Genomic DNA, 14651 nt, shown 5'->3' on the forward strand with positions numbered 1-14651 from the left:
TAACATAGATTTATATCAAAATCAGCATCATCACCAAATTCATCACCAAAATCATCACCTTCCTCATCACCAACAATTTCCATATTCTATTAGCATCATCACCAAATTCATCACTGACTTAATTTTCAGATCAAATTCAACATCATCAACAAATTCATTACCAGTGTCATCACTAACATAATTTTCATTTTATTTCAAAATCAACATCATCACCAAATTCATCACCAATGTCATCACTGTCATTATCACCATCCTCATCACCAATATAATTTTTATATCAACATCATCACCAAATTCATCACCAATGTTATCACTATCCTCATCACCAACATAATTTTCATATCAAAATTAACATCATCACCATATTTAACACCAACATCATTACCACCATCATTTTCTTCATCATCAACATTGTTATCAACATGATCACTATCAACATGATCACATCATGTCTGTTTGTTCTGAACCATAGAGGTCTCTGTGTTCCTGGTTCTATTCCATGAAGCTGCTGTCCCTGTAAAATAGAGGTTATTGCCTTTCAGGAGAGTATTTGAAGCAGTTAGTCCTTGTGGCATGGCTCATATGCTTTACAATGCTCAACCCACCACCAGGAGTAGTGTTAAACCTCAGCAGTGGTGACCCCCAGGGTACCAACAATTTAGTTCATGTACGTGTTGTATTCATTGCGTCGTGCAACCGTCGGCTGATGAATCAAACTCTGCTCCCTGCGAGCATCAGACGACGCGACACCGTCTGATGATTGCCTGTGGCAGTCTGAACAGATCATCATTTACAAACGATTCATTGTGCGGGGGTTGAGGTCTCTATGGAGTCGCGTCGGCCGATAACCGTTGTGCGCAGTGAGTTGTAGGTTTCAGTGAACGTTATAGCCAGTTTAGAAACTTGTACTGTAAACTCGCTATTTACAATCCTTGAACCGATATGTATCAGTATAGAGCAAGTCACGTAAGTGACCAATTTTTTACCAATTGTTTTTTTTTTTTTAAGGAGAAGAAGGAGCAGCTGTTCCAGAGTCTACTGGTTGGAGTGGTTATCTGCATAGATGGTCTGGTGGCATGGCCTAGTGGTTGAAATGGTTAAGAGCATTGATGGTCTGGTAGCTTGGCCTTAAGTGGCTAAATTGGTTACCGCCAGAAATTTATTGCCTAGTTTTTTGGGGTAATTATTTGAATACATCATCCAGTTATGGTATATTTACCTGCATGGACCAACTACATGGCCTAGTAGTTGGGTGGTTACCTATATACATGGTCCAATTGTACAGCCTATCTATTCAGTTGCCCTGTGTATGGTCAACTGTCATGGCCCAGTGGAAGGAGAGCAGTTACCTAAATAAATGGTGTACCAATTGAATTAGAATGTCAGCACAACATACCATTGCTCCTTCCATAATGACATTTCTTGTCAAAAGTATAAATCTTCTATCAAAAAGAAAGTTTAATATACCAAATATTAATTAATGAGTATGTTACTATATTTATTTATAAATACCGGTAAGAAAAATTAAATATATTGATAATAATAAACCCATCGATATCAGTGCCATATTTTTTGATGTTACTAATTTCGTCATTTGGATCAAGCTATCATGGTTCAGGATCAGGTTATACATTCCAGACAATATTTTATAGTTTCGTTGAGCTTTAGCGTAGCTGTTGCATTGCACACCTTTCAATACTAGGGTTCTATGTTCATATCTTGTAAATTCCAGATATGCTGCTGGAATAGAAGAACGAACATAAATGTAGAGATTATGTTTTACCCTACCTGTTATGTACTGAATGCTCTGTACATATTAGGTATCATACTGCGGAAACAAAATCTTGTTAGTGATTTGATCGAACCCACGACCTCCAGAAAACTAGCCTGGTGCCTTAACCTGTAGACCACCGAGCTTGCGTTTTAGTGGCTAGTGTTGAATCCAATCCCCAAGTAGCAGAGGGTACTGCAATGTTATTCCAATGGTGTTTGCGTCGGGAGATTTAGTGGGTTTGCCATACCTGACGTGTCATCGTACTAAAGTAATTCATTTGGGAATTGAACCCACGACCGCCATCATTCTTAAAAAAAATTTCCTGATGAAAACACCCTCAGAATAAATATGAATGTCATTTTTCTTTTTTAAAAAGTAATTAATAATCTCAAGTATTTGGAATTACGGTAATAGATTCTTTTAAATCACTGTTATACAGAGAATTTACTGAATTAACCTAATTAGAGTAGAAAGATAGGCACTAACTATAGGCTAGACAGACACACAATTCGGATTCAATATTTTGACTATATATTTGTTTATCCCAAGAATAAATATTTAACTTAATTAATATTTAAATTAAAATTATGAATTGATAGGCATATTTAAGTTTCATTATTATCACTTCACCTAGTGGAAAATAGTGATGGGGTGTGCAAGGATTTGCCAGACGAGGGATCTGATGTCCCTGGTGGGAGCATACAGTAAGTGGGTGGAGTCAGAGGCAATTCAGAACACCTCAGATACTGTATATGTATAATACTCACTGTGTTTTATTGCAGTCCCATATAACATGAGAGGTCATATTTTTTGTTATCATCATTTTAATTCTATAATATGTTACATTTTTTTCTACTGTATTTATATTTTATTTTTTAGGTTCATCAGTTAATTTCACTACTCTTATGAAGCTGTACTAATGTTCTGTAAATTTGAGGTGGTTGGGAATGAAACAGTGTCTATTAGGTGTAATTTTTTTTTTTTTAAATAACTATTTTAAAAATTATATTTTGTTTAATTTAAACCTATGATAAATTTTGAAACAAATATTACATGTTTTAGTTTTGCGTCACATCAATGATAAGATATTTGATTTCAGATATGAATGTTGAACATAATAAATACATTGCACAGACTTGTTGGCGTTTATATCGTTTGATTCATCGTTTGCGTTCACGCTTGGTAATAAAATCACATTGGGATGACTGCTGCCATCGAAGTTTGGTTAGGTGTGTTGTATCGATGGATTTACTCTGTGTAAACATCAAGGATAACCCATGAAAGTCTAGAAGAAGACTCATGTACTGCGGGGTCCTTCTGGTGGTGATTGGGCGACTGGGAGACAATCTCCTACTCTTTTCGAAGAGTACTGCATTCTTCAACATGCACATGGGCCATAATCCACATGGGACCGACGGCTTAAATGCCTCATCTGAAAGACGGTGCACTATTGAACTTGTATTTCAGTCTATAGCTGAAACACAAGGAAAGCAGCGATGGGAATTGAACCGGTGACCTAGAGATCTCCACGGTTCAGCGCATACAAAGTGGCTACCACCAGGTTAAAAATATCATGAATTTATTTGGTTAAACTGTGTTGCAAGTGCTTTCTACTACAGAAAACACCTCTTAGGAGCCACAACCAACTACTTCCCTGGGCCTCCGATAGTTACTTCTATCCTGTAGTGGCGGTTTATTCGCTATTGGAGAGAATTAACACGTATTTTTTTTTTTTTTTTTTTTTTGCCTCGCTTGTTCTTAGTTTAAACAGTATTCTTGCAGCTTTTGTTTTGTTTAGGTTTTTTTTTTAATTAATTAGGCCTACCTAATAATTTAAGTGGCAAATTAGAAAACAAAAAACGTTTGGGCAAAAATGAAGACGTGTGTATTAGCAGATCAGTACAGTCAGCCTATCTTGCCATTTGGTGTCTACGGAATTTGCCCTACCTTATTGATAGTTAAGAAAGTATAATAGTACAAAAACAAAGAAAGCTCTTGAAAATGATAATGTCGTCTGTAATGTAAGTAATAAATTAGGTTTAATATTTTCTAGTAATAATTAGACAGCTCCCGAAACTGGTCTATCCTATTGTTTAAAGAAGCGTTCGCTATACGTAGACTACACCCTTTGCTTAACAATGGGCTCAGAGCTTCAAAAGAGCTTTCTTTGTTTTTGTAGGTATCTTTGATCATTAGAGTAAGAATGCTTTGATCTTTTGTTTAAATCACTGCTATGTCACCTACTAGAGGTAATGTTTTGATTGGTTAAACACTTTTGGTACTAGTGCATATAAGCTTGCTGATATGGATAATTTTTTCATTCCTGATGATGACATAATTAATGTCGAAATATTGAATCCCAACACGATGGCGTGTATTTCAATACTTGGAGTATGTATTATACTTTCTTATCTGAGATTAATCAGTGGACCTTTCGGTTATTGATAGTTAATTATGAATGTAAAATATTTTTGCGTCCTACTAAATGATTAATAACGTTTTGGATTATCCTTACTTCCCCTCTTGTGAATTTAAAGGTGTAAAATAACAGGTTTCCCTTTCAAGTATTATATTAATCAATCTTCATGTATTTATAGGCCAATAACACGCTAACAATCTCCTGTAGGGTATATTTCGAGACACTCAAAGGAAACTGAACGAGAATATGATTTCAACCGTCGCATTATTGACATTTATTTAAATTATGACCAAGTTATTATTACATAATCCGAATTATGCCGTAATTATGTGTACGAGGTGTTCTTTTGATGCTAAAGAAGTTAAATCTAAAATATTTTTCTCTGCCAATACCCGTCACTAAGATACCGAGACTTGGTTTCCCCTCAAATTATCGCAACCCAAACTTGGTACCTTTCTGAGGGTTGCGCGAAACTCCTGACCAAAAATAGGCCTAACTATGGATAAAATCGTATCGAAACATTGGCAAAGGATTTTCTCCCCGGAAACCAAGTGTCCCAATCCACAAATCGTGCATAAAATGGTTCTCCGACATTCCCAATAGTCATGTAATCGGGAACAGTATTGTATTATAATTCCATAGCCCTATTTTTTTCTATTTCACTTTTTATTTTTTCCATGCACTCGGTGTCCAAACCGAAATGTGGGGTGGCTGCAGCCCCAGTTCATGTCCTTTACGCCATACATGCATATCCACAGTGTATGTCGAGTTCGCGGTATATAATAGTTTGAACGTCTAATTGTCAAATTAATGTACTTTAAAAAGAAAGATGGTGTCATTCGGAATATTTTTTCCTCATTGCAACTTTAACGAATGTAATTAGGCCTTTCATTCATTTGTGACTAAGGCCCTACTGCTGATTATTTCCTTAATTGTGTTCTTTTAATACTTTAGGCTTCAATTCGAGGCTTTACGGTATTGCATTAGGCCTATAATACATATTTTTATTTTGTCATTTTTTTAACATTCAAAAAAAGGCCTATATTATTATAGTATACCGGTACAAAAATTGCTGATTACACGGGTATGAAGACCCCAGGGAGGAGGTTGCACGTTGGGTATGATTGATTCTGTACTCAATGACCAGGGGAAAAGCGCCTTGGAGAACCAGGAATATACCTGGCAATTCCAATTTTTAAAAGGGACATTAAGGTATTTAAAGTAAAAAAAGAAACTGTTCAGTCATGTAAAAAAACTTGAAAGCAATATTAAACTCAAAACTTAAGGCAAAAGAAAGGTGATGCAAGCTAACACACATGAACAATATACAAACACCATACAAACGTAAGGCCTACATTTTCCCACGTCGGTTTTTGAGCAATCTAAAATAACTACCATTATTTAATGTTTTATGTTTTATATTTTTAAAATATTTATAAAATATTTATATTAACCTTCTCATTCGAAAATGAGCCTCGCCGGTATTAGTAAACTTTAAGTTAACCATCAACAGGGCTTGAAGAAAAATGCATTGGAACCCTCTTTTACAAAAGGGGTGTAACGAATTCATTCGTCGTTTTATTTATTCTTTCGAATTCTGTGTTATAATGCAAATTAATTTGAAAGTCCAACAAATTGCCTCATATTAATGTAGGCATTTATTTGTCAACGATTAGTTCTAGCGTTCGTGGTAGGGCCTAAGTTACGGTATCAATCAGTCAATCAATCAATCAATCAATAATAAACAAACAAGCATTTTATAGAACGAAATATGATTGATGTTTTCCGTTATGTTGGTTGATACCGGTATAGACATTCACAACGCCTTCAATATTTATCACGTAACGTAACCGTAATATGAGTATTAGCTTTCGTAAGGGTTTTTTCATTTTAGTTCGGAGTGAAGAAGGCCTGAGTTTATCCAGACGCTATGAACTGAGATAGATGCATTGAGGGCGGGCTCACTTAGAATCTGACCACACATGTACTATACAGTATTATTTGATTTTACGACTGAATGTCATGGGTTCACGACTTTGATCAGCCATCCTTATTTTATTAATATTGACATTTCTCTGAAGGATAACCAGGAAGTGACATTCACGCAATGCTGCACGACAGTTGTCATTACAATTTATTCAAAGGCACCTTGAAACTGCCGTTCAGCTAATAAATTTGAAAAAAAAATTCAATACTAATAATAATAATAATAATAATAATAATAATAATAATAGTAATAATACTAAAAACAATAGCAACAAATGATAATAAATAATAATTTTTTAATAGGAATGCCGTAAATAGCGTATTGTCTGATTTGAAAACCCTCAATAGTCGAGTCTGCTGAGCGTTTGGGAGGTTTTCCAATTGGACACCTCCCTGTGGACCCCTCCCTGTGGACCTGCCCTGTGGACACCTATGTGCGAGAGTCAGGGTAAGGGTCCCTCCCCTTGTTTCCTACCCCGTATTAGAAAACTCGGCTTAAGGCCTGTTTACACTATGAAGATAACGATCAACGATAAAAAGCTAAAAAGCAATTGCACGATTCGGTAACGACTTATCGTGTATACGATAAAAAAAAAAATCACGAATCAAATCAAATGACGTCATAGTCGTAGTTGTAAAAACGATTCTATCTATGATTATGTCGTCATTTGATTTACTTTGTATAAATAGTTTTATCGTATACACGATAAATCGTTATCAAATCGTCCTAGTAGTGTGAAATCTTACTTCTTTAAATGTCGTTTTATTTAACGCGCAGGCGCGAATTTGATCAAAGGACTCACAGGAAGTACGCCCGCAGTGCCAGAGTGAAAAAAATCAAGTGGACATATAAAATTATATTAAAATTAACCCGGGCATAAAATGTCTTACCTCAGTCCCAACCATCGTTGGACTGAGGTGGGTGCACCCTTCGTGAAAGCCCTTCACACCCCTCCATCAAAAATTCCCAATTGGCCACTGGAAGACGCAATGAAATTTCTATTCACAAGCAAAAGGGAAAATGTAGATCCTGAAGGGACTAGGCGGGGGAGCGGTTTCGACTGCATACCCCAGCGGCGGAATTTTCAAAGCTCTCACGTCTGCAAATGTGTCTAACTTGGAATCCCTCGTCACTCATAGTTGTGATTCATAAATTTAGTGCAAGAAAATGGTTCACAACAGTTTCCGATGTTACGCGATTTCACTGGTCTAGGAATAATTTCTGAAATGTGTTGTGTCCAAACACCTCTCTTGTGGACACAAATATTGTAATGTTGAATACAGTTGACTAGATATTTGTAGTGTGTGATGATCATGGTCATATCATCGCATTATAAGACACATATAAGAATGTGAGTTTATGAAATTCCACTATGACGATTCTGTCAATTAGGGACTGGGGAATGCTGAGGGTGAGAATGAAGGTTTTGAGCTTGTGCACGTGCATGCCTGATAAACCCGTAACCCATTTTGTTATTACAGTTGACTATTTCATTAAAAAACATCCCCTCCCCTTGTACTCTCGAAAATATTAATAGGCCTATGAATATCCCTCCTCCTTGCTGTACACCCTTCCCGCCACATCCTTCATACTAATTGGTACCGTATATTAGGCCTATCTAATTTCGTCACATGTAAATGAAAAAAAATGAAATCGAGTGAATATATCCATGTTCCTCTAAAGTTAGTTTGTTTCTGGTCTAATTAAAGACTATTAAATGATCAAATTAAGATAAGATAACGTTTTTCTTTCGCCCAATTCAAATAGATTAATTTCTCTTGGGCAGAAAACATTTTAATACGTTCATAAAATACTATAAAAATATTTTGTTTAAAAGTATTAAACATTTTGTAGAAACTTGCACCATAATAATCATTTGGCATGATCTTAATAATCATTATTAATATTAATTAATTGCACGAATTTTTAATATGAATTAATTGACTATTCATTAATCACTGTGACTATATTAATTACAGATTACTGATAATGAGTTTGTTCTCCTTGGCCTTTGTATGTGCAATTTTAATTTATTTGTATTTGCTTTTATTATTTTTCCAATGTGTTTTTAACTGTTCTGTTTTTTTTTAGTGGACTCCTTTTTTATGTCTTGAATCTTAATTTGTTATATTGATGTTTTTTTTTAAATATTGCCTTTTAATAATTTTAATGTACTGTATATTTCAATAACTCTGTAAATGCAATTCTTTGAGCCTTTGCTGCTTGTTGTATATTTATGTTTTATACCGAAATAAATAAATAAATACAGTAATTTTTTTATTGAATATTCCACCCAATATTGAATTTCTGAATACAACGATAATCATAAAAGTAAACATAAAGACAAAATTATTGTAAGTATAAAAATATTTATGAAATCCTGATATCTTAATGAAATATACAATGAAAAAAGACTAAGACACAAAGAAATAGCAATTGTAAGCTATGAATTAAAAATCAAAACAAAATTAGCTATGCATAGAAATATTAACAGAATAGAAATATATATTTATATAACTGACATTCAATATGTTTATTAAATATGTAAGTACCGTATAGCCAGAGGCAATGTAGATCAAGATGATAAGCCAACGTATAAAAAAATAGAAGAAATACTGTATTCTCTTTGTTATTTAAATATAGGTGTTGTCAAATAAAGAACCCTCAGGCAAGTATTTGAATTACGTTGCCCAACCGTTAGCATTACGTTCATACTGTAATGCTAACAACAACTGAAACTTTAAGTATTTATATGGTCGTATATTTTGTTTAATATACCTATGAGAATCAATGATTAACGGCCTTTTTAGTATTTATTAGCAAGCAAAATTTGGCTTTAATGTATTGTAGTTTTGAAGACGATCCCTTAATGTTAGGGGATCATCACGATATTATACGTTGACAATAATTTCCCAATGTTCTTTATCCTCTCAGTGAAGGAAATAATATAGCCTTAATTTTCCAGCCGTGAAATGATTCGAGGTGACACAGCAGTCGATGAACAAAACAAAATAACGTATGTTTTTAAGTCTAGAAACGCCATTTTCTTTTGAATAGGAATTGGGCATGGTGGAACTACAATTCAAATGAAAGCACTTGGAAAACACCCCAAATTATGTGTTTAGATACTGGTATTGAAAAACAAGGAATAATTTTGAGGCGGAGTAAGCAGTTTGAACACAATGGATTGTTACTTTTGTGGAGAATTCATCGCAGACGAGGGAAAACGAGTGGTTTTGCTTAGGTAGTCGTAGTGTTGTGGTCGAGAATGGCCAAACCAGAGGGAGGAGTCCAGGAGGAGGCCAACTTGGCTGTCCCTTCCACAAAAATGGAAGAAGATGCTCTAAACGATCCGCTTGATCCCCAAAATGCGGAACTCGCCAACCGAATTAAAGGAAAAAAGAGCTATTTTCAGATCACTAGTGTAAAACAAGCAGACAATTCTGGTGTAAACAATGAAGATAACGATAGTATGGACGAGCTTGACGAAAGTCGAGCAGACGATACTTCAGTTATTTCTGATACATCCAAAAGTACGGCAGATCTAGAAAGATCTCTTAGAAGTTTATCACCACAACCTTCCAATTCACCCCCACTAGAAGAAAAAAGCTCCAAAGCTTCTGTGCAAGAAAAGGGAGCAAACAATGGGAATGGGCCATCTCGTTTCAAAGTAGTAAAAGTTGCTCATGTTGAGCCTGTACTAAAGGGGAGATGGACCTGTAAAGATTTCTTCCATGCACCTGTAACTAATGTCAATGTTAACGAATCCGTAAATACAAAGAGTGTAAATAGTATAGTTGAAAATAAAAGTGAAAAAGATGCTACAAATTCTGAAGCATCCAGTGCTGCTAGTTCTGTGCATTTACCAGGTCAAGATATTGTTGGCAGTGAAAGTACAGGAACTACTGATAATAAGAATAAGGTTAATGATACCAAAGTTGGAAGAGATAAGAAAGAATCTATAGGAAACCAATCTTCTATAGAAGGCTTGATAAATGAATTAGGAAGTGACGGACCATGGGCACCGGGAGAATTATCGCATGATAGTGATGGAAAACAAGGGTATGTATACTGGTACTTCGTGTTTCTTAAATAACTTTGTTGTTTCCTATGTGACTTGGCTAAATATATGCCATTCTTGTACCTGAACAAGGTTTCTCATATCCTAAGTATTATGTTATGTGCATGAATTGTGTTGAAGACCGACCATGTTGATGTTCACGGTTAACGTATGAGATAGAGCTGGAATTTGGGAAGTAGGTCATGCCAAAAATTGAAAATGAAAAAGGAATGCAGTTGTTGGAGAAGTGTAAATGATCAACTCTATAATATACTATTACTACCGAAAGTTTTATTTTTTAAATGAATATTTTCAAACTGAATTTACTGATCATATTATAATACATTGTTTATTCACCCAAATATGCCAGAAAAAATGACAAAAATAATTTGACAAACAGCAAAGATAGTCGGAGCCTCACCTAATGTCAACTTTTATCTCGAAAACTGAGTTTATGAGCAATACATAAGATATAAATAAAATATAACAAGCAGCTTTTTTTTCCCCTATTCAAATGTACCTGATACCATTAATACTTTTCATGCAAAAATTGTTGATTTTTTGTTGTTGATTAATTGTGTAATATTTTTTTTTTGTGGAATGCACTATAATAAGGGCTGTTGCAATTATTGCAGGTTATTACTGTATATTGGTTTATATAACCATGTATAGCTATCTGAAATATAGCTGTAAATCTTTAGGTAGTAAGCTATTAAGTTTAACTGATCTACTGTAGCAATGGTTATAATAATGACCTCGTTTCTTGATTTTTACTGACGCTAGGCCATGTTCCACAATTGAAAAAAAACAATTTTCATTATTTAAAAATTCAATTACTGACCAAATCGTTTCCAATTTTATTAATTATTCCAGTTGTATACTTTAATCGGTTTTCATTTGAACATTATATTCAAACTTCAAAAGTTTAAAGAATTGTATCAAAACATCAACATTACCTCTTATGTAACATACAGTAGATCAAGTAGGCTACAGTATATTTAGTCATTACTTAGCTGTACAGACGAAGCAGCAAGTAATAATGTTGATTTACCAGCATTTGGAAATCTCTAATAAGCGACTCCCACTATAGGCCTACTGTACTACACTGTAGTGATGCAAGATGAAATGAATACTCAGCACTCGGGGAGGAGAGGAGGGGAGGTTGGTGTGAGGTATTTGTAGTGGGAGTTGTTAGTGCCTCCTTATACATTCCTCAGTAGAATGTGGATAACATTCCCTTTTAAAATATTTTTTATAAATTTTCTGCCTTTTTATAATGTACCTTTTCCAAGGAACATGTAAGGAGGGGCCGTAACAGCAATTTTTCTCTGACCTTAAAGTTGGGAGAATGAGTAAAACTTTATTAACTCTTTCACATGCATCTGTTTTACTGTGAAAATTTTTTATTAAAAAATGACGTATTTAAACTACAGTATATCAAAGAAAAAAGTAGTTAGTAGCAGGGGGCAGGGGGGCTTAAGCTCCCCACCGGACAGGGTCCCCCTCCCCGCCGGACAGAGCTCGTCGGGCAGTTGGACAATAAAACATAAAAATAGGCCCACACCAAGCCAACACATGTCTGTCACAGTCTGAGAGTGCCATTTTAGGCCATCCAGAGGTTAATATTCTTCAAAAAAATCTCATTTGGGAGGGGGAACCCCCTCTCAATCCCTTCCTCCAGCTCGAGCCTACGAGTTCAAGTCCCCCCTGTCGGACAACTTAGTCCCCCCAGACAATATATCCTAGAGCCGTTACTGGTTAGTAGGCCATACTTTCAATTATCAATTTGAAATCAAATTACATTTTTAATATTTTTGCTTAAGGCAAGACTGTACCTTTTTTAGCAAACCCGCCGACTGCAAATATTGATTTTGATTTATTTTTGGCCAATTATTGCACCCCGCCGCCACTAAAAAATGGAGATTTCATTAAAAAGTTTTTATTTTTATTACGCCCTACTCTGCCATGAAATCTCCAAAGATAAGATATGTATATTTCTTTCTAATTATATAAATTTGAAGCATTTAACCATGCTATTTTACATTCACCAATAAAATTTTTGTTTTCTCCTCTAGCAATTAAATTGTCGAACATCATGTTATTTCCATTGTTGATCACATGCACACTATTGTAGAGATATTGTACAGGGATGTTAGTTTTCTAAATGAGAAGTTCAACTCTACATTGAATAATGTATTTTGTTATCTAATCAGGATGGGAGAAAAAAAAATCTGACAATATTAATGATATTTTGGTAATTTAATAATAGTTATTTAATATGTCATGTCATTGAAATACAGTAATTTGTCAGTTGTTTAAATATGTCTGACCTTAGTACTGTACCTCATAGTACATCAGCTGATTATTCTACACCTGAGACACATATAACTTAAGTACATATTACAGTATGCTAGCTCTCACTGGTCTGCTATAGGAACAAGAGTGTAAAGGGAATAAATTGTTATTGTTCTGAAGAAGCATGAAAGCACTTTAACTCAATAATAATGGAACTGCCCTTCACTGGTACTAATTGTTTTTGTTTGTTGTTGCTTTACTCACAATTAAGGTCAATGACAAGCACACAGTGTATTGGCATAAAATAAACCACAATGCAAAAAGCAGTTGATATGACAGGATTTTTTTTTTTTTAATACACAGTACTTACTATAGTTCACTAGCTCATATTATCTTAACCTTCTTTGGACTTAAGCTGGACACGCGCTGCATTACATAGAACCGTCGGCTGACGAATCCAACTTCGCTCCCTGTAAGCGCTAGATGATGCAATGCCGTCTGCTAATTGTTGGTGGTAGTCTGAATGGATCGTCATTAAAAACGATCCATTGCACACATGTCGTGGCATTAAATTTTCAGTAGAATTGTGGCTAACGTCATAGGGCTGAAAATGAACCTCCAAACCATAGTGGCCAGCAGGGCCAGTAAGGAAAAAATGATACTGGCCCTTCCAAAGTTATGCTGGCCCTATTTTTTTTTACGGTGCGAAATATAATTTTACGAAAAAACAAAATCAGTAAAACCAGCAAGATGACATTGGTTGAAAAATTTTCTTTAGCCAATTGAATCTGTCTTTAGCCAAAATCATTAGTCCGAACTGTCAAGAGTCTGGTTAGGGTGCCAGAAAAAATCCATTGTACTGTACTGTATTAGTTCACGATCGACAGAAGTATTTTTATGGCCCAAAATTGTGATTTTAGACCACATTAGAGATTGGCAATCAAAATAATGTAATTTGATGCTGTAGGTAAATTAATATTTTTAGCACACCAACGAGTTACAGTAATTTGAAAGTTTTTTAAATATATAACACAAAAGTTGAAAAAAATATGAAGGTGTAGGCCTATAGTATTCTCATTTTAGCTTAGAACGATATTGGGGGTGGGGGGGGTGGTCATGGAGCAAAGGAAAATAGCCTACTTTTGGGAGTTAGTGGAACCATAGTGTCTCCAGAAAACCTGTATTTTATGCATTTTCAGCATGTATCAGGACATAAAGTCCCAACAAGGATTATTAAAAATTGGCTTGGGTCTCATCGTCTGGAAATAGGCCCAATCGTCTGTCATCCAAATTTTTCACTGCGATGATCAAGGATTTATGATCTGGACCTACAGTAGGCCTAGCCTTGGGAGATTAAACTACTACCTAACTACAGTAGGCCTACTGCCATCACAAGTACCTACACCGTGTAACAAAGCAACCCACGTGGTGCATTCTTAAAATATTACACACATAACACAAAATCATTGATTAAATAATTATTAATGACATTTCTACCACCATCGTGAGCATAGGCCTCTATCTAAGCATAGGTAGTAGTTCTCCATGGATGAACACAAGCTCGGACTTGTTGTTATGTACCCGATGGTCGGCTGCCTTTAGGTCTACTTTGAGGCCAGTTTGTGCCCAAAGGGTACAATACCAGCTAGCCGGCTGTAGTGAATATAGTACCTTCACGTAGTCGTCATACATGAGGTGATCACCTTCATGTAGTCGTCATACAGCCACTGCCCTGTATCCACCGCATTAAAATAACAAATTGCGAAGCATGCAATGATGTTTACAGCTAGACTACCTATACAACAACAAATAAACTTTGCATGGCTATAGATTAGCAAAAAATGGAGCTCGAACAAAAAAAAACCGATGTATTTTTTTAGCAAGTATTTGAAACTTTTAGATGATTTTAAGCCCTTGCCAAAATGGCTAAAAGCAGTTGGTTATTTTTTCGCCAATCCAAAATACTGTAGTTTTCACCCATGGCAATCGGTTAGCGTGAACCCAGTAAGGGTTGCCAGACTTGTGATACCCAAGACATTTATTATTGCCTGACACCAAAAAAGGTTGCCACTGGCGACCGGGCAACCACTAATTTTCAGCCTTGACGTCGGCCACA

General features: G+C 35.4%; 2 protein-coding genes across 3 annotated transcripts in view; both read left to right on the forward strand.

Moving 5' to 3' along the window:
• Positions 1-2909, forward strand: part of LOC117111541 (GRIP and coiled-coil domain-containing protein 2-like) — a 40015-nt gene extending 37106 nt beyond the window's left edge. For both annotated transcript variants that reach the window (XM_033254473.1, XM_033254474.1), the window contains exon 25: positions 1009-2909. In XM_033254473.1, the coding sequence (XP_033110364.1) occupies positions 1009-1085 (77 nt within the window). In that variant the 3' untranslated portion in view covers positions 1086-2909. The remainder of the gene's footprint in view (positions 1-1008) is intronic.
• Positions 2910-9213: 6304 nt separating this feature from the next.
• LOC117111523 lies at positions 9214-10291 on the forward strand. The gene has a single exon (XM_033254452.1). It carries the CDS (start codon positions 9449-9451, stop codon positions 10274-10276), a length of 828 nt encoding a protein of 275 aa, XP_033110343.1. The 5' UTR covers positions 9214-9448; the 3' UTR covers positions 10277-10291.
• The last annotated feature ends 4360 nt before the right edge of the window (positions 10292-14651 follow it).

Source organism: Anneissia japonica, unplaced genomic scaffold, assembly GCF_011630105.1.
Source record: "Anneissia japonica isolate Jap-2015-1 unplaced genomic scaffold, ASM1163010v1 scaffold6030_len697274_cov183, whole genome shotgun sequence".
In the NCBI taxonomy this organism is placed as follows: domain Eukaryota; kingdom Metazoa; phylum Echinodermata; class Crinoidea; order Comatulida; family Comatulidae; genus Anneissia; species Anneissia japonica.

Excerpts from the sequence above, each read along its gene's own strand:
- LOC117111523 (XM_033254452.1), top strand. The coding sequence starts at position 9,449 with ATGGCCAAACCAGAGGGAGGAGTCCAGGAGGAGGCCAACTTGGCTGTC.